Source organism: Pangasianodon hypophthalmus, chromosome 10, assembly GCF_027358585.1.
Source record: "Pangasianodon hypophthalmus isolate fPanHyp1 chromosome 10, fPanHyp1.pri, whole genome shotgun sequence".
Classification (NCBI taxonomy): Eukaryota; Metazoa; Chordata; class Actinopteri; order Siluriformes; family Pangasiidae; genus Pangasianodon; species Pangasianodon hypophthalmus.
The window spans coordinates 1,898,259-1,924,185 of NC_069719.1; the positions used below are offsets into that span (position 1 = coordinate 1,898,259).

Sequence of the window (25,927 nt, forward strand, 5' to 3'; positions counted from 1 at the left end):
TCTACAGACCCCTGGAAAGGAAACCTAATAATTCTGATAGTCGAACTTTAAGAGAAACAAAGCTGGTTTAAGCCAGGCTGAGGAATAGTGGAAAAGCTCTATACTGTTGCACAGCTCTGAACCAAATCTGAGGCCCTGGTTCTCTCCCGGAAAAGACTGGAACGCTCTCTTTGGGTTAGGGGCGACTTGCACAGTAGATTAATTATTTAAAATTTAAACAAGAGAGTGCAATTTAACTTATAGGTTTCAGAGCGCCGCAATTAAAAAAAGGGGTTACCCCATTATTATGAGATTGCTAATAGCCATGGATGACAGAGAAGATGTGTGCGCTGCTGATGGCCCGAGACTCCGCCTTCAGAGCAGGTGACAAGGGGACACTAATAACAGCAAATAAGGATAACGATACTGCCATGTTTAGACAACTGGTTCAAGCTAGAGTCCCACTATGCCTACAGCAGCATGCACCCAGAGCTCTGCAGCCTCCAGGTTACTAACATCTGCATATCATGTTCAATGGTGATCAGCAATAATTTAAATACCTCCACCTAAAATCTGTCATGGTAAAGCCTTCCACTTCCCAAGTGCTTATGTCTGCACTACCCTCTACTTCTATTGAAAAAAAAGGGGAATACACATTTATGCACTGAACTGTCCAGATACAATATGAATGGAATTGTAATGAGATTAAATAACACTTACCTATGAAAGCCCATTCTGCTCGAAAGCCTTGTTGAGTCCAGCCCTCATCACTGGAGAAAATGACGGTCATGTATCTGCTGCTGGAGTTGAATGAATTTGTCTGGGTCACAGCACCCAAATGTGGATCCTCATCAGTCAGACCATCGTACACATCTACTGAGTCCCAGTTTAACTCCAAACTGAAGAAAGAATGCAAGTAAAAAATGCAATATAATGTTCATTACAGTAAACTGGCTAAAATCAAACTAGCATTTTAGTAAACAAGAGAAGCACATTTGCATATGAACTTGTGTAATTAATCAGCAAATAAAAAGGAAGGAAAATAACTTCTTACTCAACAAACGTGAAGGTTAATGAAACCACCTTCTGCTCAGGACCCTGCAGCCTCCATGTGCACTCAGCATTATTAGGATAATTACGGGGAAAATTGGGGCTGAAAAATTCCCCTTTTGATTGAGTCAAATTTCCACCACATAGAGCTCCATCTGAAAAATATCAAACTTCTCTGTATATCAGTTTATATTCACTGTAAATGCAGTATAACACTGCCGTGGAAACACAGACGTTTAATTATTTGGATAGGGAACTTTTCTACACTAGGACAGCAGGGTTGTGCTGATGCACTTTATGTTTTTTTTTACAATATCATATTTTAAACATCAATTGTTAATGAATTACTCAACAGACTGAGCAAGGGTTCATTCATTGATCTTCAATAATTGCTTTATCCTGACCAGAGTTGTGGTGGATCAGAAGACAAACCCACATGAACGCAGGGAGTGTGTTCATGTACAATACTGCACAGTACCCCAAGCTCAGGATCAAACCCAAGACCCTGGAATTGTGAGGCAGCAATGGTAACTGATGTGCCACCATGCCACCAGGAGTGGTTCTGTCCACCATTTTTAACTTTGAAACTTTTTTCTTTCAACATATTTTTCTTGTAATTTTTGCTACTCAGCATCTTCCACTTTCTCGACTTTTGGTCCCCATTATATTTTCTCCTCTTTTTGTATTTTTTCCCCTTATGTTGTTTTTTACACCAAGTATTAATTTGCTGTCAAATTAGGCTTTGATTTGTTGGCGTGCGCGTGCGCACATGCATATATTTTTCTCTTTTCTCTCTGTCATGTCAACACTGGAATCGCTAACAAACTCCAACTCCCAAGATGCACTAAGGCCTGCAAACATAGCGGCTCAAGACTATACTGTGCCCTGTGTACTCTAATTGCTGATAGCCTGACCTTCTGCCCATTATTGTGATGTTGTTATTGCTTAATATTTTGAATTTTTTTGTCTGTCTGCTACAAATGAAGCATATTTTGATACTCTGCTTTTGTACTTTGCTTTCTTTGGCTTTTCTTTTTTTATTTTCTTCTATCTCTTCCATTATTTATTCACATATTTCTCTTTAGTTTTGCCCTAGTTTTGACTTTAACAGATCGTAAAATCGTAACTTCATATATTACTAACAAGGGCCTTCTTATTCTCTGAAAAAAAAAAAAAAAAATATATATATATATATATATATATATATATATATATATATATATATATATAATTTTATTTATTACAGCCACATTAAACAGGATAATTTTCTAGATTTAGTAGGATTAAACAGAATGTATAGTCAATCATTTAATAGATGAATTCACATCACAGTTCTATTTATGAATTAGTTTTTTAAAATGGGACCAGGATGTGTGTGCCTATTATAGGTTAATCACACTCCTTAGCCTCCAAGGGAAAGTATATAAGGTTTTGGAGAGGAGACCACTATCTACCATTATTGAAAATTTTTACATTGCTAGCTAGGTATGATTTGTACAACTTTTTCTCAGTGCTGTCTACACTGAGAGTCCATTAGCAGGAGAAAGAAAATTAAATTAAGAGCATGATTCTAAAGTCTGTTTGAAGGAGCTGATGGGACAATTGTTAGTTTGCCCCTAATGAACACACTGAGCTTAGACACTTAGGTCCTTTGTTTTATATAATAATAATAACAATAATAATAATAATAATAATAATAATAATAATAATAGCACACTTTAAATACTTATAGTCATCTCCAGAAAAACTACCATGCCCATGTCTGTAACTACTGAAGTTTCCATAGGCCTCAGACCTCCTCATCACATGACCTCCAGTCAAGCACTGGTTTTCACTCAAAGTCATGCTCCAGCCTTGTGTCTGTGACTAATCCAAGCCTCTGTTTTCTGTCTGTTTTGGTTAGTGTTTTGATTATAGCCTGCTTCACATTTACAGAGTTATTCTTGTCTAGTTTATGTCTGTTTGCTGCTTGCTAGACCATTTACCTGTGTCATGTTTCTGAGTATAGATTAGCCTTTTGGTTTGCCTGCTACACTCCTTTTAATAAAACCAAAATAGCTGAACTTTCATTTCAACTGTCATTAAATAATTATTATTAAAGTAATGCTACATTTGATGTTTAAATATATTAAACATTAAATACAATGCAAAATTTGTTTGATATTTAATGCTATACCACAATGCTGGTGAATGCTCGATTCGGCTCGTTTAGAAGGTGTTCATTTTCTATAATAGCAGCTCTGACAGTAGTTTAGCTGCAAATCATAATTTATATTAATGCACTCATGCTAATACTTTATGGTTTCTAACAGCTCATTCACAGAGACTTAATGCAGATGCTAGTGAAGTTTTCTGTAAGGAGATATGTATTTACGAGATGTCGCTCAGATGATCAGGGACCTCATGAGCACCACCCCTAGCATAGCCAGAAGAAAGTGCGACATCCACCACAATGCGGTGAGGCAGAGCAATTTTCCACATAGCTGAGGAGTGGCATGATGTTCAAAGTGGAGCTCGACTGTGGACCAGCGGCCACCACAAAGCCAGCAGGGGGAGGAAAGTTAAAGGCAAAGCCAGAGAGAGGGAGCGACATCCTCTGCAAGGCAAGGTAGAGTCTCACCATGCCTATAGAGCTCTGCATCCCTCAGATTACTAACATCTGCATATCATGTTCAATAATGATCTTCAATAGTTTAAATACCTCCACCTAATGTCTGTCATGCTAAAGCCTTCCACTTCCCAAGTGCTTATGTCTGCACTACTCTCTCTTACATCCAGTTGTTTCTATTGAAAAAAATGGGGAATACACATTTTTGCACTGAACTGTCCATATACAATATGAATGGAATTGTAATGAGATTAAATAACACGTACCTATGAAAGCCCATTCTGCTCGAAAGCCTTGTTGAGTCACGCTCCAATCACTGGAGAAAATGACGGTCATGTGTCTGCTGCTGGAGTTGAATGAATTTGTCTGATTTGCAGTCACAACACCCAAATGTGGATCCTCATCAGTCAGACCATCGTACACATGGACTAAGTCCACGTTTGACTCCAAACTGAAGAAAGAGTGGTAAAAAAATGCAATATAATGTTCATTATACTAAACTGGTTAAAATCAAACTAGCATTTTAGTAAACAAGAGAACCACATTTGCATAGTGTACTATTCAAATTAATCAGCAAAGAAAAAGGAAAGAAAATAACTTCTTACTCAACAAACGTGAAGGTTAATGAAACCACCTTCTGCTCAGGACCCTGCAGCCTCCATGTGCACTCAGCATTATTAGGATAATTAAGGGGGAAATTGGGACTGAAAAATTCTCCTTTTGATTGAGTTAAAATTCCACCACATGCACCTCCATCTGAAAAATATCAAACCTCTCTGTATATCAGTTTATATTCACTGTAAATGCAGTATAACACTGCCCTGGCAGCACAGAGGTTTAATTATTTGGTTATGGAACTTTTCTACAGGGAGTGTGTTCATGTACAATACTGCACAGTACCCCAAGCTCAGGATCAAACCCAATCCTTGTTTCAGGATTTTCCACAACATTAAATGTAACTATTAATGTAGAGAAAGCATGACCTGCCAACTTTAAAATGTAGTCATGGTAGTAATTGTTGAATAAGAGGAATAAAACACTTTGAGATATGCTGTTATAGGCAAACAATCAACTTTGGGGTGGTAACAGTAAATCCACATCATCTCTTATAATAGGACCACAGCATGTGTTTTATTCCTGTTCATGTAAATGTACCTGATTGTGGTGGTGTGGTTTCAGGGACAGTTGTGGAACAGTAATCTGTTAGAGAGATCATATTAAGAAACAAACATTATTAGGCTTTTTTTTAATTTATATATCAACGGGTGTTGTAAATTATCTTAAGGAACTGAATTTACAAATGTGTCCTTGGGATATTTTTTAATCATTAAATCTTGACATTTTTCTCACCATTATAATCATAGCAGCAGTTTCTGTTGTCCTGACAGTCGCTGTTGCAGGAACACACACTGAGATTGTTACCACAGTTATACCTGCAGGATGGGGAATCTGTTCAAAGAACAAAATATGTTTAAGACCAAAAATGTATAAGCTATAACACTGATTGCCCAATATGTAATTGTATACAATGCACTCCAAATGTAGTCATAAGAAACCAAGAGATGATTTGTCTCTGACATTCGCTTCTTTACTTTTGTACTGGACTTTTCAGGATCCTAAAAAGAGTGTCAGCATATGTGCCCATTAGCAGAGGGCAACTGAAAGTGAAGAGAGCAAGATGGAAAGTAACCAGGTTTATTTGCGTGTAAGAAGGTTTTTTTTTTGGTATTTTCGGAATACTGGGCCACAAGTACGTGCTCTCTGTTCAAGGAGAAGGGTATTGTCCTGGACAGTTATGACACACAAGTTTCTATGAATAGAATGTGATATGACAAGTGATTCTTGTGTGTGAGCATGTGCGTATGTTTAGAACTACTCATCATACCATGTGTATTGCAGAAACAACTAGTGGTAGAAAAGTGTAACTGTAAATAAAAGGATTATGAGGAGCTCCCATCTCAATTAATACGTCATAATTTAAATTCATTTCATTCATCATTTTATCAGTGGATTTCATTGACAAGTGCAATTTTATTGTATTGACTCCAGAGTGCCACCATAAAAAGAGCGATTATCAAGTAGCCATGGATGACGGAGAAGATACGTGTGCTGATGATGACCTGAGACTCCGCCTTCAGAGGAGATGACAAAGTGGCACTGATAACAGCGAGGGCCAAACTGTCCCGGGCATGTGCTTATAACTTTTATGCTTTGTTTGAGGCAGAATGATGGGATGGCAAGGAAGACCACCGCTCCTCCCAGCTGTAAGATACTATGCTTTACCAAGGCTGATGTGAAGAAAACTCTATGCAGAGCCAACTCATGGAAAGCTGCTAGACCAGACATTATTCCTGGCTCAGAGGATGTGCAGACTAGTTGGCAGATCTTCTCACTTACATCTTCAATATCTCCCTCAGCAGCACCGTCATTCCAATGTGCCTCAAGGCCACCACCATCGTCCCCATGCCGAAGAAGTCTTCAGTGTCCAGCCTCAATGACTACCGTCCCATCACACACTGATCGTCACGAAGTGCTTCGAGAGGCTCATCAAGGCTCATCAAGACCCTGCTGTCCCCTCACTGGCACCCCTGCAGTTCGCATATGCTCAACAGATTATGCCATTGCCACTACACTCCATCTGGCCCTCACCCACCTGGACAAAATGGACATGTACGTTCGAATGCTGTTCATAGACTTTAGCTAAGCAATCAACACTATAACTCATCAGCACCTGATTGGAAAGCTTAGCCTGCTGGGCCTGAACACCTCCCTCTGCAACTGGATCCTGGACTTCCTGACTGGGAGACCTCAGTCCGGATCAGAAGCAGCATCTCCAACACCATCACACTGAGCATTGGAGCCCCCAAGGGCTGTGTGCTTAGTTCACTGCTGTTCACTCTGCTGACTCACAACTGTACAGCAATGCACAGCTCAAATCACATCATCAAGTTCACTGATGACATGACAGTGGTGGGTCTCATCAGCAAGAACAACTTGCCGGCATACAGAGAGGAGGTGTAGTGGCTAACAGACTGGTGCAGAGCCAACAACCTGTCTCTAAACATGCGCAAAACAAAAGAGATGGTTGTGGACTTCAGGAGAGCACAGAGCGACCACTCTGAACATCGACGGCTCCTCCGTGGAGATCATCAAGAGCACCAAATTCCTTGGTGTTCAGCTCATGGAGAACCTCACCTGGTCCTTGAACACCAGCTTTATAGCCGAGAAAGCCCAGCAGCGTCTCTACTTTCTACGAAGACTGAGAAAAGCCTATGTCACACCCCCCATCATCACCACATTCTAAAGAGGAACTATCGAGAGCATCCTGAGCATACGCATCACTGCCTAATTTGGAAATTGCACCGTTGTGGATCACAAACACTGCAGCTGATAGCGAGGACAGCAGAAAAAATCATACGAGTTTCTCTTCCCTCCATCATAGACATTTACACCACACACTGCATCCGCAAAGCTACCAGCATTGTGGATGACCACATGCACCCCTCACATAAACTCTTGACCCTGCTTCTGTCTGGCAAAAAGTACCGAAGCATTCAGGGCTTCACAGCCAGACTGTGTAACAGTTTCTAACATACATGCACAAACACACACACACACAAACTCATACCCAACTGAACAACATTCCATTCCCTTTGCAATCTTTGCACATTTCTTTCTTAAATTGCTCCTAAAACACCATACACAAAATACTGTATTGACCACCTGCACTCTTGCTGCCAACACTATATTTATCATAGTAAATACATAGTGTCATAGTATATTTACATTTACAGCGTTTTACTATTCTATTGTTATATCTTTTAGCACAACCTCTTACATATGGCACTTCATCCACTTTATTCGCACTAGAACTGTGTACTGGTGGGTGCTGCACTGTCCTTTACTGTGCTTATTGTCCACATGACATGACTTGAATATAGATCAATACATAGTAATGAAGGACTGAAAGAAGAGTGAACCACAGGTATGTAAGATCACCTGTAAAGTTCCAGTGTGCGATGAATCCTCTTCGGTTAACAGAGCTATCGCTGAAGAAAAACACAGTTAGAGTGTTCCTGCTCGAGCTGAATGTCTTCCTTCCATATCCACACACAGTTCCCAATAACAGAGATGACGTGGACGGGCCGTCGTACACACGTACAGCATCACACCCACAGCCTGAGCATGACTCGATACTGAAAAGAACACACATTTACCTTTACATTTAAATGTACTCCATTTAAAAGATGCTCTTATCCAAATGGCTTACAGAAGTGCTTTGTTATCTGTTTGGACAATGTTTATTATGTTAGTGCCCGAAAGAAGAAATATACCAAAATGCTAAGACTCTGCCAGAAACAGGATATTTAATTAAATATGTGCAGGGGTTGTATATGTAGTTGTCTATTGAAGAAGTGGGTCTGGGTGATTGCACTATTGTGATGCCATTTGGCCTAAATCAAATATGTTTTTTTTCTGAACAAAGAATCTAATATAATTTTAATGTGATAAGTATGCATTTAAACATTGAGTGTGTGTTAACCCATCTCAAGCAGAAAAAAATTCATTTTTACGAGGTTTCTTTTCTCACAGTGGCTGCATTTTCCTCTTAAAGGAGTATAAGGCTTGCAAATTTTAACACAGAAATTGCAAATTAAAAATATGAGGCTAAACTGCATCCATGCTAATGGCATGAAGATATTAAGGACATGTGGATCCTCATCAGTCAGACCATCATACACATGGACTGAGTCCAAGTTTGACTCCAAACTGAAGAAAGAGCAGTAAAAACCACATTTGCATATGAACTTGTGTAATTAATCAGCAAATAAAAAGGAAGGAAAATAACTTCTTACTCAACAAACGTGAAGGTTAATGAAACCACCTTCTGCTCAGGACCCTGCAGCCTCCATGTGCACACAGCATTATTAGGATAATTAAGGGGAAAATTGGGGCTAAAAAATTCCCCTTTTGATTGAGTCAAATTTCCACCACATGGAGCTCCATCTGAAAAATATCAAACTTCTCTGTATATCAGTTTATATTCACTGTAAATGCAGTATAAATACCCTGGAAACACAGAGGTTTAATTATTTGAATATGAAACTTTTCTACACTAGGACAGAAGGGATGTGCTGATGCACTTTTATGATTTTTAACAATATCATGTTTTAAACATCAATTGTTAATGAATTACTCCTCAGTCTGAGCAAGGGTTCATTCATTCATTCATCTTCAATAACTGCTTTATCCTGATCAGGGTTGTGGTGGATCAGAAGCCAATCCGAGTAACACTGGGTATAAGGTGGGAGAATTCACCCTGGATTGTACTTCTGTCCATCACAGGGCACCTGCATGTTTTTGGCCAATGGGAAGAAACTGGAGAACCCAGAGGACACCCACATGAACACAGGGAGGGAACACAGGGAGTGTGTTCATGTACAATACTGCACAGTACCCCAAGCTCAGGATCAAACCCAATCCTTGTTTCAGGATTTTCCACAACATTAAATGTAACTATTAATGTAGAGAAAGCATGACCTGCCAACTTTAAAATGTAGTCATGGTAATAGCTGTTGAATAAAATGAATCAAACACTTTGAGATATGCTGTTATAGGCAAACAATCAACTTTGGGGTGGTAACAGTAAATCCACATCATCTCTTATAATAGGACCACAGCATGTGTTTTATTCCTGTTCATGTAAATGTACCTGATGATGGTGTTGTTTCAGGGACAGATGTGGAACAGTAATCTGTTAGAGAGATCATATTAAGAAACAAACATTATTAGGCTTTTTTTTAATTTATATATCAATGGGTGTTGCACATTATCTTAGGGAACTGAAACTACGAATGTGTCCTTGGGATATTTTTTAATCATTAAATCTTGACATTTTTCTCACCATTATAATCATAGCAGCAGTTTCTGTTGTCCTGACAGTCGCTGTTGCAGGAACACACACTGAGATTGTTACCACAGTTATACCTGCAGGATGGGGAATCTGTTCAAAGAACAAAATATGTTTAAGACCAAAAATGTATAAGCTATAAGACTGGGTGCCCAGTATATAATTGTATACAATGCACTCCAAATGTAGTCATAAGAAACCAAGAGATGATTTGTCTCTGACATTCGCTTCTTTACTTTTGTACTGGACTTTTGAGGATCCTAAAAAGAGTGTCAGCATATGTGGCTATTAGCAGAGGGCAACTGAAAGTGACGAGAGCGAGCTGGAAAGTAACCAGGTTTATTTGCGTGTAAGCATACTGGGCCACAATTGCATGCTCTCTGTTGATGGGGAGGCGTATTGTCACGAGAAGTTATGACACACAAGTTTCTATGAATAGAATGTGATATGTCAAATGATTCTTGTGTGTAATGATGTGTGCATATATTTAGAACTATTCATCACCATGTATGCAGAAACGACTAGTGTTAGGAAAGTGTAATTGTAAATAAAAGGATTATGAGGAGCTCCCATCCCAATTAATTATTTCATCATTTAAATTCATTTCATTCATTATTTTATCAGTGGATTTCATTTGCTGAGTGCAATTTTAGTTGATCTCTGCCTGCAATATGCTCCAATTTTGGAGAGGCCAATGACAACAGTAAAGTCACTCCTACTCTAGGGTGTTTATTCACAGGCACATTTCAATGAATTTGGAGATGAGTTTGGTATTTCCCAACCAGCTATGAGCCAAATAATGCCACCTGCCTTACATGCATTCATGTTGCTCACGCTCTAGTACATCATATTTCCAAATATGGCAGCAGAAAAAGACAACAATGAGGGATTTTCACACCATCACAGGTTTTCCAAATGTCACTGGAGCAATAGATTGCATACATATAACCATAAAATCACCCATTTTCAACAGAAGCTTGTTAACATACTGTGCATGGCAACTTAAGGGCATTTCTTAATGTGAATGTGTGCATGAGTAGGGCAATTTAGAATGTGTAGGATTTATCAAGATCCATTGCACATCCTTGTGATACATGGCAATTTTCTAGTGAATAATGGCAATTCTTAGGCACAGACACAGAACTCATTCTACACACGTTGTTCTACAGACCCCAGGAAAGGAAACTTAATAATTCTGATAGTTGAACTTCAGGAGAAACAAAGCTGGTTCAGGCCAGGCTGAGGAATAGTGGAAAAGCTCTATACTGTTGCACAGCTCTGAACCAAATCTGAGGCCCTGGTTCTCTCCCAGAAAAGACTGGAACACTCTCTTTGGGTTAGGGGAGACTTGCACAGTAGACAATTTATCTAAAGTTTAAACAAGAGAGTGCAAGGCTCCAGAGCACCGCAATTAAAAAAATGGTTATCCCATTATTATGAGATTGCTAGAAGCCATGCATGACAGAGAAGATGTGTGCGCTGCTGATGGCCTGAGACTCCGCCATCAGAGCAGGTGACAAGGTGGCACTAATACCATCGAATAAGGATACTGCCATGTTTAGACAACTGATTCAAGCTAGAGTCCCACTATGCCTATAGCAGCATTCATCGAGAGCTCTGCAGCCTCCAGATTACTAACATCTTCATATCACGTTCAATGGCATCATCAATAATTTAAATACCTCCACCTAATATCTGTTATGGTAAAGCCTTCCACATCCCAAGTGCTTATGACTGCACTACTCTCTCTTACATCCATTTTTTTCTATTGAAAAAACATAGGGAAGACACATTTTTGCACTGAACTGTCCATATACAATATGAATGGAATTGTAAAATTTAAATTAAATAACACTTACCTATGAAAGCCCATTCTGCTCGAAAGCCTATTTGAGTCACGCTCCAATCACTGGAGAAAATGATGGTCATGTATCTGCTGCTGGAGTTGAATGAGTTTGTCCGATTTGCAGTCACAACACCCAAATGTGGATCCTCATCAGTCAGACCATCATACATATGGACTGAGTCCCAGTTTGACTCCAAACTGAAGAAAGAATGCAAGTAAAAAAATGCAATATAATGTTCATTATAGTAAACTGGCTAAAATCAAACTAGCATTTTAGTAATACAAGAGAAGCACATTTGCATATGAACCTTTGTAATTAATCAGAATATAAAAAGGAGGGAAAATAACTTCTTACTCAACAAACGTGAAGGTTAATGAAACCACCTTCTGCTCAGGACCCTGCAGCCTCCATGTGCACCTAGCACCATTAGGATAATTATAGGGAAAATTGGGGCTGAAAAATTCCCCTTTTGATTGAGTCAAAATTCCACCACATGCACCTCCATCTGAAAAATATCAAACTTCTCTGTATATCAGTTTATAGTCACTGTAAATGCAGTATAACACTGACCTGGAAACTTTTCTACACTGGGACAGCAGGGATGTGCTAATGCACTTTTATGATTTTTAACAATATCATGTTTTAAACATCAATTGTTAATGAATTACTCCTCAGACTGAGCAAGGGTTCATTCATTGATCTTCAATAATGTCTCCAGGTTACGTATGTAACCATAGTTCCCAGAGAGAATGAGACGCTGCGTTGAAACGCTGTGGGAACGAGTATGCCCACGCCACCAGACTTACAAATCCCTGCCTATTGTGGAAGAGCACTGCTAGGGCGAGAGAACAAAAGAGCCCAGAGTGGCTTGCACGTCGAGGCCATAGAACCTGACATGAATCAGGGGTATGGACCACCCCACAGCCTTGCAGATGTCCTATACATGGACACCTGCCAGAAAGGCCTTGGAGGCCGCCACACTTCTAGTGGAGTCAGCCTTGACTCCCAAAGGCGAGGGGAGATCTCAGAGGACTCATAGGCCAGATAGATGGCATCCACAATCCACCGGCTGTGGGTCTGCTTAGTAGCGGGGAGACCTCGCTTAGGGGGACCATAGCACACAAACAAAGGGTCCGCTTCTCCCCACAGGGCAGCTCTGTGGACGTATGCGTTCAGTGCTCGCACTGGACACATATAATAAGCCTCTACTGGTCGGGTTCCCAAAAAGGGAGCAGGACAGAAGGCCTGGAGTATGACAGGCTGTGGTGTAGAGGAGGGAACTTTAGGAACATACTCCACTTGAGGGTGAAGAAACGCTTTGGCCAGGCCAGGCGCAAAGTCTAAATAAGAGGGGGCCACTGAGAGGGCCTGTAGATTCCCAACTGACGTGAGAGAAGAAATCGCCAGAAGATAGGATGTCTTCAAAGTGAGATGATGATCAGATATCTCCTCTACTCGAAAAGAGGTTTACAGAGAGCCTTCAGCACCACAGCCAGGTCCCACGGAGGGACACGAGATCGTACCAGAGGCCTCAGCCTCAGCGCACCGCGGACGAAACGTGTAACTAGGGGGTGTCTGCCCACAGACTGACCACTGGGGGGTCGTGGCAGGCAGGCCACGTAAACCTTCAAGGCGGAGTGGGTCAACCGTGCGGAGAGTCCGGCCTGCAGGAACTCCAGCACTGTACCAACACTGCAGTTAACTGGGTCGAGCTGGCGGTCTCCGCACCAAGAAGTGAAAAGTTTCCACTTCAAGGCATACAGTTTCCTCGTTGAGGGAGCTCTGGATTGGAGAATGGTCTCAACAACCTCGGTTGAGAGACGGGAAGCTACGAATTGTGCCCCCTCAGAGGCCACACCCACAGCTTCCACAACTCCGGGCGGGGGTGGAAATCCGCCTGTGAGAGGAGGTCCCTCCTGACGGGGATCTCGCATGGAGGGCCATCGAGAAGGGAAATCAGGTCCGAGAACCATACTCGGCCTGGCCAGAAAGGGGCTACTAACCACAGACAGACCCCGTCCCTGCACACTCTCTCCAGACCTCCCGGGAGCAAAGCAATCGGGGGAAGGGCTTACAGACGCAGCCTTGGCCAAGGCCGTACCATGGTATCCAGTCTGAGAGGAGCTGGATGAATCAGAGAGAACCAGAGGGGACAGTGCGACATCTCCTGAGTCTCAAAACAGATTCACCTGAGCCTGGCCAAACACTCTCCATATCTGCCTCACCACCTCGGGGTGAAGCCTCATTCCCCAGGCCACGGTCCCTGCCTCGACAGGATGTCCGCTCCCATATTGAGATGTCCAGGGGTGTAAACTGCTCTCAAAGGGAGGAGTTTTCTCTTGGAACCACACAAGGACCTGGTGCGCCAGCTCGTAAAGGGAGCGCGAACACAGACCTCCCTGGCGGTTGACGTAAAAGACCACCGCTGTGTTGTCAAAGCGCACCAACACATGGCGATCTCTTTGGTCTGGGAGAAAGTGTTTTGATGCTAGAAACGCGGCCAGCATCTCCAGGCAGTTGATGTGCCATGTGAGATGGCGGCCGTTCCACAGACCGATGGTCCTGAGCCACCACTGTAGGGGTCTCATGTACAGCGAGCCAAACAGTATCACGTTGGCCATCAGATCCAGCAGTCTCTGGAACTGCTTTACAGTGAGTGACCAGCCTTCTCTCACTCTCGTGACTGCCATGAGGATCGACTCGATCTGAGCAGGAGACAGACGTGCCTGCATCGTGGTCGAATCCCCACCACGTGCAGATAAGCGGTTCTCCATACCGGAGAAAGCACATTTTTCTTGGCGTTTAGTCTTAACCCCAGCTCTTTCATGTGGGCGAAAACGACATTGTGACGCCGAACTGCCGCCTGCTCCGATTGAGCTAGTATCAACCAATCGTTGATATAATTCAGTATGCAGATGCCCTGGAGTCGCAGAGGAGCCAGAGCAGCATCCACATACTTCGTGAGAGTGCGGGGTGAGAGTGCCAGGCCGAGCGGAAGAACGCGATAGCGGTAAGCTTGGCCCCCAAAAGCAAACCTCAGGAACTTCCTGTGTCGGGGAAGGCTGGAGATATGGAAATATTCGTGTTTTAGATCGATCGTGACAAACCAGTCCTCAGACCCGATCCGAGCCACGACTTGATCGATTGTGAGCATCCTGAACATCAGTGGCATGACTCAGCGGTTCAAACGATGCAAATCTAAAATGGGACGCAACCCTCCATTCTTCATTGGAACGATGAAGCACCGGCTGTAGAACCCGGACTCCATGTTGCGAGGAGGGACCACCTCGGTGGCCTCCTTCCTCAAGGGAGTGTTTAATTCTTGTTCCATTACCAGAGCCTGTCTTTTTTTTTCTACGGGGAAAGGATGCGGGGTATGAAAGATGCACATTTGCATCTGCTAGCAGCTTGGAGGGCAATGCTGGAGCCTTCAGGGATGATGCCGAGCCAGGGGACAGATAGCTAGCCAGCATCTGTTCAACGCGGGGCATTGCCCTGTAACCCTGCTCACTCAGCCCTGCCACATTAGCAAAATAGCTGGAGGCGGGACTGACGATACGGGTGGAACAAGGCCTCCCCCACGACCTAGACACCTCGGTGGGGAGGTCGGGGAAGAAAGGTAGTCTCCAGCGTGGAGATGGTGGCTTACTCTGCAGAAAGCGTTCATCTAGCCTGCTTATCTGTGGCTCAGCCCGTTTCTCGGTGGGCCAGTCAATATTCAGCTGGGCCACAGCACGAGTAACCACCTCCAAGAGCTCCTCATACTGGCGAGATTGAGGGGGCGAGTCCTCATCGACACCCAACACGTCAACCTCCTCGGAGGAAGAGAGGAGGGGCGTCGAGCCCTCTCCCCGGGGGGAAGAAACCGCAGTGCGGGCTTCCGATCCCAGAGAGAGGGTAGTGGATCTGGTGGGTGAGGAAGAAGATAGGGGCTGGCCCGTCTCCATTCCCTCCATCAAATCCAACTGCGATCCCCACTAGTGCAGCCGCCACTCTGACTCAGCAGAAGCGGGGCCAGCACCACGAGGTACGCTGGTGAAGGCTCGCTTCTCAAAAAGAGCCTTCCGGGAGCAGAGCACACGCCGCGGCAAACGCCGCAGCCAGTTCTCTCGACAGCCGACTGGGCGTGCTCCGCTCCCAAGCAGACCACAACAGACCATGTGTATCCCCACCCTTAATATAGCGCGGGCAGGGAGCCACACACAGCCTGAAACGCTGGCTGCTCTCGCCCTGTGTGTTTCGTCTTTGTGAAACAAACGAACAGTGTAAAATGATTTCTACCGACACACAGAGTGCGCGCTGAATGAATGAAAGCTCCTGCTGTATCCACCGGGCATGCTTTTAAGCTTCCTGGTTGCTACGTCACCCCGCCCATGACGTCTCGCCCATTCATTGGACTGATTCAGAGCGTGGTCACGCTGAAGGCATTCCCATAGCGTTTGGACGCAACTCGAGTTCCTGAAGGGGAACTGCTTTATCCTGATGTTTCGTCTTAGTGAAACAAACAAACAGTTTAAAAGGATTTCTACCGACACACAGAGTGCGCGCTGAATGAATGAAAGCTCCCGCTGTATCCACCACGCATGCTTTTAAGCTTCCTGGTCGCTATGTCACCCTGAAGGGGAACTGCTTTATCCTGATCAGGGTTGTGGTAGATCAGAAGCCAATCCGAGTAACACTGGGCATAAGGTGGGACAATTCACCCCGGATTGTACTCCGGTCCATCATAGGGCACCTGCATGTTTTTCGGACAATCTCTGGAGAACCCAGAGGAAACCCACATGAACACAGGGAGTGAACACAGAGAGTGTGTTCATATACAATACTGCACAGTACCGCAAGCTCAGACCCTGGATTTGTGAGTCAGCAATGGTAACTGATGTGCCACCATGCCACCAGGAATGGTTCTGTCCACTATTTTTAACTTTGAAACTTTTTTCTTTCAACATATTTTTCTTGTAATTTTTGCTACTCAGCATCTTCCACTTTCTTGACTTTTAGTCCCCATTATATTTTCTCCTCATTTTGTATTTTTTCCCCTTATGTTGTTTTTTACACCAAGTATTAACTTGCTGTCAAATTAGGCTTTGATTTGGTGGCGTGCACATGCACCCATGCATATATTTTTCTCTTTTCTCTCTGTCATGTCAACACTGGAATCGCTAACAAACTCCAACTCCCAAGCTGCACTAAGGCCTACAAACATAGCAGCTCAAGACTATACTGTGCCCTGTGTAATCTAATTGCTGATAGCCTGACCTTCTGCCCATTATTTTGATGTCGCTATTGCTTAATATTTTGAATTTTTTTGTCTGTCTGCTACAAATGAAGCATATTTTGACCCTCTCTTTTTGTAGTTAGGTGTGTAGAGTGTAATGTAGCAACAATAATTTCTCATAATCCTAATAAAAATGAACATGACTTTCCTTAATAATAATCATTAAATAAAAATTCATTAAGAAAGCTGCACCTGATCTTGTTTCGGATTCTTCTCTTATCTGTCCAAAATCTGTTTAAAAAGAATTTATATATATATATATATATATATATACAGTCAGGTCCATAAATATTGGGACAGTGACACAGTTTTGGTAATTTTGCCTCTGTACACCACCACAGTGGATTTGAAATGAAGCAGTCAAGATGTGACTGAAGCGTAGACTTTCAGCTTTAATTCAAGGGGTTTAACAAAAATATTGCATTAACCGTTTAGGAATTACAGCCATTTTTTACAGAGTTCCTCCATTTTCACAGGCTCAAAAGTAATGGGACAAACTAATATAATCATAAATATTAGGATTATTTTTATTACTTGGAGGTAAATCCTTTGCCGTCAATGACTGCCTGAAGTCTGGACCCCATGGACATCACCAAATACTGAGTTTCCTCCCTTGAGATGATTTGCCAGGTCTTTACTGCAGCCATCTTCAGTTGCTGCTTGTTTGTGGGTCTTTCTGCCTTCAGATTTGTCTTCAGTAAGTGAAAAGCGCTCAGTTGGGTTGAGGTCAGGTGACTGACTCGGCCATTTAAGAACATTTAATTTCCAAGCTCTTGGGCTGCTTTCACAGTATGTTTTGGGTTGTTATCCATCTCTACTGTGAAGCGCTGTCCTATCAGTTTTGCAGCATTTGACTGAATCTGAGCAGAAAGTACGGCTCTGTACACTTCAGGATTCATCCTGCTACTTCTATCAACAGTCACATTATCAATAAACCCCAGTGACCCAGTTCCATTGGCAGCCAAACATGCCCATGCCATAACACTGCCTCCACATGTTTGACGGATGATGTGGTATGCTTTGGATCATGAGCCCTTCCTTTCCTTCTCCATACTTTTCTCTTCCCATCATTCTGGTACAAGTTAATCTTGCATCAGAACTGGTCAGGCTTTTTTTAGAGGTTTTTTAGCAAAGTCTAATCTGGCCTTTGTGTTCTTGAGTGTTACCAGCGGTTTGCATCTCGAGGTAAACCGTCTGTATTTACATTCATGAAGGTGGCTCTTGATTGTAGACTTTGACAATGATAGGCCCACCTCCTCCAGAGTGTTCCTGGCTTGGCTAGATGTTGTGAAGGGGTTGTTCTTGTTCTTCAAGAAAAGAATTCTGCAATCATCCACTTTAGTTGTTTTCTGTGGTCTCCCAGGCCTTTTGGTGTTGCTGAGCTCGCCAGTGCATTCCTTCTTTTTAAGAATCTACCAAATTGTTGATTTGGCTCTCCTAAAGTTTCTGCTATCTCTCTGATAGGTCTGTTTTGGTTTTTCAGCCTAATGATGGCCTCCTTCACTTGCATCAACACCTCTTTGGACGGCATATTGAGAGTTCCCATGAACAGCTACCAAATGCAAATTCAACACTTGGAATCAGCTCCAGACCTTTTATCTCCTTAATTTATCATGATATAAGGAGAAAACAGGCCACAGCTGGCCATGAAACTGCTTATCAGTCAATTGTCCCATTACTTTTGAGCCTGTGAAAATGGAGGAACTCTGTAAAAAATGTCTGTAATTCCTAAACGGTTAATGCAATATTTTTGTTAAACCCCTTGAATTAAAGCTGAAAGTCTACGCTTCAGTCACATCTTGACTGCTTCATTTCAAATCCACTGTGGTGGTGTACAGAGGCAAAATTACCAAAACTGTGTCACTGTCCCAATATTTATGGACCTGACTGTATATATATATATATATATATATATATATATAATATGCAGTCAGTTCCAGAAGTATTCGGACAATGACAGAGTTTTTGTGATTTTGCCTTTGATTTTGATCACATCTTGATTGTTTTATTTGAAATCCATTGTGGTGGTGTATAAAGGCAAAATCACAAAAACACAAAAAATACTTCTGTACCTGACTGGATATATATATATATATATATATATATATATATATATATATATATATATATATATATATATATATGTATATATGTATATATGTATAATATATATACACCGATCAGCCATAATATTATGACCACTGACAGGTGAATTGAATAATATTGATTATCTCATTACAATAGCACCTGTCAAGGGCTGAGATATATTAGGCAGCAAGTGACCAGTCGGTTCTCGAAGTTGATGTGTTGGAAAATGGAAAAATGGGCAAGCGTAAGGATTAGAGAGACTTTGACAACAGCCAAATTGTGATGGATAGATGACTGGGTCAGAGCATCTTTAAAACGGCAGGTCTTGTGGAGTATTCCCGGTATGCAGTGGTTAGTACCTACCAAAAGTGGTCAAAAGAAGGACACCCTGTGAACTAGTGACAGGGTCATGGGCGCCCAAGGCTCACTGATGCGCGTGGGGAGTGAAGGCTAGTCCGTCTGGTCTGATCCCACAGAAGAGCTATTGTAGCACAAATTGCTGAAAAGTTAAAGCTGGCTAAGATAGAAAGGTGTCAGAACACACAGTGCATCGCACTTGCTGCGTATGGGGCTATGTAGCCACAGACCTGTCAGAGCGCTCATGCTGACCTCTGTCCACTGCCAAAAGTGCCTACAATGGACAGGTGAGCGTCAGAACTGGACCATGGAGCAATGGAAGAAGGTGACCTGGTCCGATAAATCACATTTTCTTTTACATCATGTGGAAGGCCGGGTGCGTGTGCATTGTTTACTTGGGGAAGAGATGGCACCAGCATGCACTATGAGAAGAACGCAAGCTGGCGGTGGCAGTGTTTTGCTCAATGTTCTGCTGGGAAACTTTGGGTCCTGGCATTCATGTAGATGCTATTTTGATACATACCACCTACCTAAACATTGTTGCAGACCAGGTACACCCTTTCATTGCAACGGTATTCCCTAATGGAAGTGACCTCTTTCGGCAGGATAATGCGCCCTGCCACACTGTAAAAATTGTTCAGGAATGGTTCGAGGAACACGACAAAGAGTTCAAGGTGTTGACTTGGCCTCCAAATTCCCCAGATCTCAATGCAATCGAACATCTGTGGGGTGTGCTGGCCATCAAGTCCGATCCATGGAGGTCCCACCTCGCAACTTACAGGAATTAAAGGATCTGCTGTTAACATCTTTGTGCCAGATACCACAGCACACCTTCAGGGATCTAGTGGAGTCCATGCCTCGACAGGGCTGTTTTGGGAGTAAAAGGGGGACCAACACAATATTAGGCAGGTGGTCATAATGTTATGGCTATTCGGCATATATGTATATATATATTTTTTTATTTATTACAGCAACATTAAACAGGATAATTTTCTAGATTTAGTAGGATTAAACAGAATGTATAGTCAGTCATTTAATAGATGAATTCACATCACAGTTCTATTTATGAATTAGTTTTTTAAAATGGGACCAGGATGTGTGTGCCGATTATAGGTCAATCACACTCCTTAGCCTCCAAGGGAAAGTATATAATGTTTTGGAGAGGGGACCACTATCTACCATTATTGCACAATCTTGTTAGATAGGTATGAGTTGTATAACTTTTTCTCAGTGCTGTCTACACTGAGAGTCCATTAGCAGGAGAAAGAAAATTAAAGTAAGAGCATGATTCTAAAGTCTGTTTGAAGGAGCTGTTAGGACGATTGTTTGTTAGTTTGCCCCTAATGAACACACTGAGCTTATAGTCAACTTTCCATAGGCCTCAGACCTCCTCATCACATGACCTCCAGTCAAGCACTGGTTTTCACTCAAAGTCATGCTTCAGCCTTGTGTCTGTGACTAATCCATGCCTCTGTTTTCTGTCTGTTTTGGTTAGTGTTTTGACTATAGCCTGCTTCACATTTACAGAGTTATTCTTGTCTAGTTTATGCCTGTTTGCTGCTTGCTAGACCATTTGCCTGTGTCATGTTTCTGAGTATAGAGTAGCCCTTTGGTTTGCTTGCTACACTCCTTTTAATAAAACCAGAATAGCTGAACTTTCATTTCAACTGTCATTAAATAATTATTATTAAAGTAATGCTACATTTGATATTTAAATATATTAAAAATTAAATACAATGCAAAATTTGTTTGATATTTAATGCTATACCACAATGCTGCTCAATTTGGCTCGTTTGGAAGGTGTTCATTTTCTATAATAGCAGCATTGACAGTAGTTTAGCTGCAAATCCTAATTAATATTAATGCACTCAAGCTAATATTTATGGTTTCTAACAGCTCATTCACAGAGACTTAATGCAGATGCTGGTGAAGTTTTCTGTAAGGAGATATGTATTTAACATTTATGCAAGAAACATGGGATGAACCTTCAGAACGGAGGAGTTTTGCAGTTTCTCAGCAACCTGACTAGCTGCTCTTTTCCCTTTTACTAACTTTGAGAGAGAAAGAAAAGGTTTGGTGAGGGAACGACTGTTTATAGCTGTTATAACATAAGTGAGAAAATGAACTAACTTGTTTCAGGAATATCCACAATATTGCCAACTTTAAAATGTAACCACTGTAACTGCTGTTGTACAAGAGGAATAAAACACTTTGAGACATGCTGTTATAGGCAAACAATCAACTTTAGGGTGATAACAGTGAATTCACATCATCACACCACCCCATCGCTGATTATCTCTTATAAAAGCACCACACCATGTCTTTTATTCCTGTTCATGTAAATGTACCTGATGATGGTGTTGTTTCAGGGACAGTTGTGGAACAGTAATCTGTTAGAGAGATCATATTAAGAAACAAACATTATTACGCTTTTTTTATTTATATATCAACGGGTGTTGTAAATTATCTTAAGGAACTGAATTTACAAATGTGTCCTTGGGATATTTTTTAATCATTAAATCTTGACATTTTTCTCACCATTATAATCATAGCAGCAGTTTCTGTTGTCCTGACAGTCGCTGGTGCAGGAACACACACTGAGATTGTTACCACAGTTATACCTGCAGGATGGGGAATCTGTTCAAAGAACAAAATATGTTTAAGACCAAAAATGTATAGGCTATAACACTGGTTGCCCAGTATATAATTGTATACAATGCACTCCAAATGTAGTCATAAGAGATGATTTGTCTCTGACATTTGCTTCTTTACTTTTGTACTGGACTTTTCAGGATCCTAAAAAGAGTGTCAGCATATGTGGCCATTAGCAGAGGGCAACTGAAAGTGAAGAGAGCGAGTTGGCAAGTAAACAGGTTTATTTGCATGTAAGAAGGTTTTTTTTTTTTGGTATTTTCGGAATACTGGGTCACAAGTATGTGCTCTCTGTTCAAGGAGAAGGGTATTGTCCTGGGCAGTTATGACACACAAGTTTCTATGAATAGAATGTGATAACCGATCGTTATCAGTTTGTCGATTTAAATGGTGACCACTCAGCACGTTATCGAGTAGAATATGGCGTTCCGCAGGGTTCAGTCTTAGGCCCACTGCTTTTCACGTTATACATGCTCCCTTTAGGTAACATAATCCGCACACATAATATTAGCTTCCATTGTTATGCTGATGACACACAGTTATACGTCTCAGCTAGGCCAGATGAGAATAGCCAGTTAAAGAAAGTTGAGGCATGTGCGATAGACATAAGAGACTGGATGCTAAGCAACTTTCTCCTGCTAAACCCAGAAAAAACAGAGGTTCTGGTACTGGGACCACAAGCCGCTAGAAGTAAGTTTAGAGATCACACTGTTACTTTAGATGGTCTCTCTGTTTCAAGTAGTCTAACAGTAAAAGATCTCGGTGTGATTATAGACTCTAATCTCTCATTTGAGGCGCATGTAGATAATGTAAGCAGGTTAGCATTTTTCCACCTCAGAAATATTGCTAAGATTAGAAATATACTTTCGCTAAGTGATGCTGAAAAACTAGTCCATGCATTTATCACGTCCAGATTAGATTACTGTAATGCTTTACTATCTGGATGCTCATCTAGATGCATAAATAAGCTTCAGATAGTTCAGAACGCAGCAGCGAGGGTCCTTACTAGGACTAGGAAGTATGAGCATATCACGCCAGTCTTATCTACATTACACTGGCTCCCAGTAAGATTCCGCATCGATTTTAAAATATTACTCCTAACCTATAAAGCATTAAACGGTCTCGCTCCGCAGTATTTAAGCGATATGTTAGTACCTTACGTTCCGCCGCGCCTACTTCGCTCTAAGGATGCAGGCTGTCTATCAGTACCACGCATTGCCAAAACCACGGCAGGGGGCAGAGCTTTCTCTTACCAAGCCCCAAAATTATGGAATAGTCTCCCAGTTAATGTACGTGAAGCAGACACGGTCTCAGTGTTTAAGTCGAGGTTGAAGACTTATTTATTTAACCTAGCATTTAGCGACTAGTGTTTTTATCAAAGGAGTAGATCTGGGGGACTCGTGGATGTTGAGTTTTATCTCCACACGGTGACTGTGAGTGTACCTAACCACTTTCCTTCTCCTTCTGCCGAGCTACACTCCTGAGCTGCCGGTGATCCAGACCTCCCCCCCTTCACTCTGGACCTGTCCACCGGCAATGCTTCATACTGCCACGAAAACGCTTCAGCTGTTTTCCATGGACTACACCAACACACATTGTGCTCACACACACGCACACTACAGTGTAAACCCATATGAGGATGGGTTCTCTGTTGAGCCTGGTTCCTCTCAAGGTTTCTTCCTATCACCATCTCAGGGAGTTTTTCCTTGCCACCGTCGCCCTGCTTGCTCATCAGAGACGGCACACACACACACTTCACTTTACTTTTGTTTGTGTAAAGCTGCTTTGAGACAATGACCTTTGTAAAAAGCGCTATACAAATAAAAATGAATTGAATTGAATTGAATATGACAAGTGAATCTTGTGTGTGAGGATGTGCATATGTTTAGAACTATTCATCATACCATGTGTACAGCAGAAACAACTAGTGGTAGAAAAGTGTAACTGTAAATAAAAGGATTATGAGGAGCTCCCATCCCAATTAATATGTCATCATACTAATTCATTTCATTGATTAATTATCAGTGGGTTTCATTTGCCGAGTGCAATTTTAGTTAATCTCTGCCTGCAATATGCTTCAATTGTGGAGAGGCCAATGACAACAGTAAAGTCACTCCTACTCTAGGGTGTTTATTCACAGGCACATTTCAATGAATTTGGAGATGAGTTTGGCATTTCCCAACCAGCTATGAGCCAAATATGGCAGCAGAAAAAGACAACAATGAGGGATTTTTCACACCATCACGGGTTTTCCAAATGTCACTGGAGCAATAGATTGCACACATATAACCATAAAATCACCCATTTTCAAGAGAAGCTTGTTAACATACTGTATATGGCAACTTAAGGTAATTTCTTAATATGAATGTATGGTTGTGCACGAGTAGGGTAAGTTAGAATGTGTAGGATTTATCGACATACATTGTACATGCCAATTTTCTAGTGAATAATGGCAATTCTTAGGCACAGATTTAGATCTTATTCTACACATGCTTTGGTCTACAGACCCCTGGAAAGGAAACCTAATAATTCTGATAGTCGAACTTTAAGAGAAACAAAGCTGGTTTAAGCCAGGCTGAGGAATAGTGGAAAAGCTCTATACTGTTGCACAGCTCTGAACCAAATCTGAGGCCCTGGTTCTCTCCCGGAAAAGACTGGAATGCTCTCTTTGGGTTAGGGGCGACTTGCACAGTAGATTAATTATTTAAAATTTAAACAAGAGAGTGCAATTTAACTTATAGGTTTCAGAGCGCCGCAATTAAAAAAGGGGTTACCCCATTATTATGAGATTGCTAATAGCCATGGATGACAGAGAAGATGTGTGCGCTGCTGATGGCCCGAGACTCCGCCTTCAGAGCAGGTGACAAGGGGACACTAATAACAGCAAATAAGGATAACGATACTGCCATGTTTAGACAACTGGTTCAAGCTAGAGTCCCACTATGCCTACAGCAGCATGCACCCAGAGCTCTGCAGCCTCCAGGTTACTAACAACTGCATATCATGTTCAATGGCATCATCAATAATTTAAATACCTCCACCTAATATCTGTCATGGTAAAGCCTTCCACTTCCCAAGTGCTTATGTCTGCACTACTCTCTCTTACATCCAGTTTTTTCTATTGAAAAAAAAGGGGAATACACATTTTTGCACTGAACTGTCCATATACAATATGAATGGAATTGTAATGAGATTAAATAACACTTACCTATGAAAGCCCATTCTGCTCGAAAGCCTTGTTGAGTCACGCTCCAATCACTGGAGAAAGTGACGGTCATGTATCTGCTGCTGGAGTTGAATGAATTTGTCTGGGTCACAGCACCCAAATGTGGATCCTCATCAGTCAGACCATCGTACACATCTACTGAGTCCCAGTTTGACTCCAAACTGAAGAAAGAATGCAAGTAAAAAATGCAATATAATGTTCATTATAGTAAACTGGCTAAAATCAAACTAGCATTTTAGTAAACAAGAGAAGCACATTTGCATATGAACTTTTGTAATTAAACAGCAAATAAAAAGGAAGGAAAATAACTTCTTACTCAACAAACGTGAAGGTTAATGAAACCACCTTCTGCTCAGGACCCTGCAGCCTCCATGTGCACTCAGCATTATTGGGATAATTAAGGGGGAAATTGGGGCTGAAAAATTCTCCTTTTGATTGAGTTAAAATTCCACCACATGCACCTCCATCTGAAAAATATCAAACTTCTCTGTATATCAGTTTATATTCACTGTAAATGCAGTATAACACTGTCTTGGCAGCACAGAGGTTTAATTATTTGGTCATTGGAAATGAATGGGTAAGACTACAATTAGTGTATAAAACAGAGTTGAAGTTTCTACACTCCTTTACCACACAACACGCAGGTGTCTTTGAGCAGACACACACATACACACACACATCTTATGCCCCTTTTTGGCTTCCATGGCAACCCCCACGGGAATATATTGACAATATAATTTTTACCCCACGGTTACCACACCTGTTGAAAAGCAAAACTGCAACATTGTTTCAATCATACAACTTTCTTGCAGCTCTGGTATACAAAGCTTTTTTCAGACCTTGCTCACAGTTCAGTCTGTGACAGCACAATGGCCAAGAGATATGCTGCACATGAAGCTCTGACAGTGACAGGAGGAGAGAAGCCAGGTTG

The 25,927-nt window shown here is 41.8% G+C and overlaps 2 protein-coding genes across 2 annotated transcripts in view; both read right to left on the minus strand.

The window, feature by feature from the left end:
* Positions 1 to 21,491, minus strand: part of LOC117598256 (cubilin-like) — a 133,024-nt gene extending 111,533 nt beyond the window's left edge. The window contains exons 1-13 of the mRNA XM_053237502.1: positions 21,467 to 21,491; positions 11,750 to 11,900; positions 11,408 to 11,592; positions 9,543 to 9,641; positions 9,351 to 9,392; positions 8,494 to 8,644; positions 7,637 to 7,833; positions 4,988 to 5,086; positions 4,793 to 4,837; positions 4,243 to 4,393; positions 3,904 to 4,088; positions 1,034 to 1,184; positions 700 to 878 (exon numbers count right to left, since the gene is read on the minus strand). Of these exons, the coding sequence (XP_053093477.1) occupies positions 700 to 878; positions 1,034 to 1,184; positions 3,904 to 4,088; positions 4,243 to 4,393; positions 4,793 to 4,837; positions 4,988 to 5,086; positions 7,637 to 7,833; positions 8,494 to 8,644; positions 9,351 to 9,392; positions 9,543 to 9,641; positions 11,408 to 11,564 (1,456 nt within the window). The 5' untranslated portion in view covers positions 11,565 to 11,592; positions 11,750 to 11,900; positions 21,467 to 21,491. The remainder of the gene's footprint in view (positions 1 to 699; positions 879 to 1,033; positions 1,185 to 3,903; positions 4,089 to 4,242; positions 4,394 to 4,792; positions 4,838 to 4,987; positions 5,087 to 7,636; positions 7,834 to 8,493; positions 8,645 to 9,350; positions 9,393 to 9,542; positions 9,642 to 11,407; positions 11,593 to 11,749; positions 11,901 to 21,466) is intronic.
* Positions 21,492 to 21,633: 142 nt separating this feature from the next.
* LOC113547724 (deleted in malignant brain tumors 1 protein-like) overlaps positions 21,634 to 25,927 on the minus strand; it is a 31,740-nt gene continuing 27,446 nt past the window's right edge. The window contains exons 11-13 of the mRNA XM_053237503.1: positions 25,313 to 25,463; positions 24,979 to 25,157; positions 21,634 to 21,755 (exon numbers count right to left, since the gene is read on the minus strand). Coding sequence (XP_053093478.1) covers positions 21,634 to 21,755; positions 24,979 to 25,157; positions 25,313 to 25,463 — 452 coding nt within the window. The remainder of the gene's footprint in view (positions 21,756 to 24,978; positions 25,158 to 25,312; positions 25,464 to 25,927) is intronic.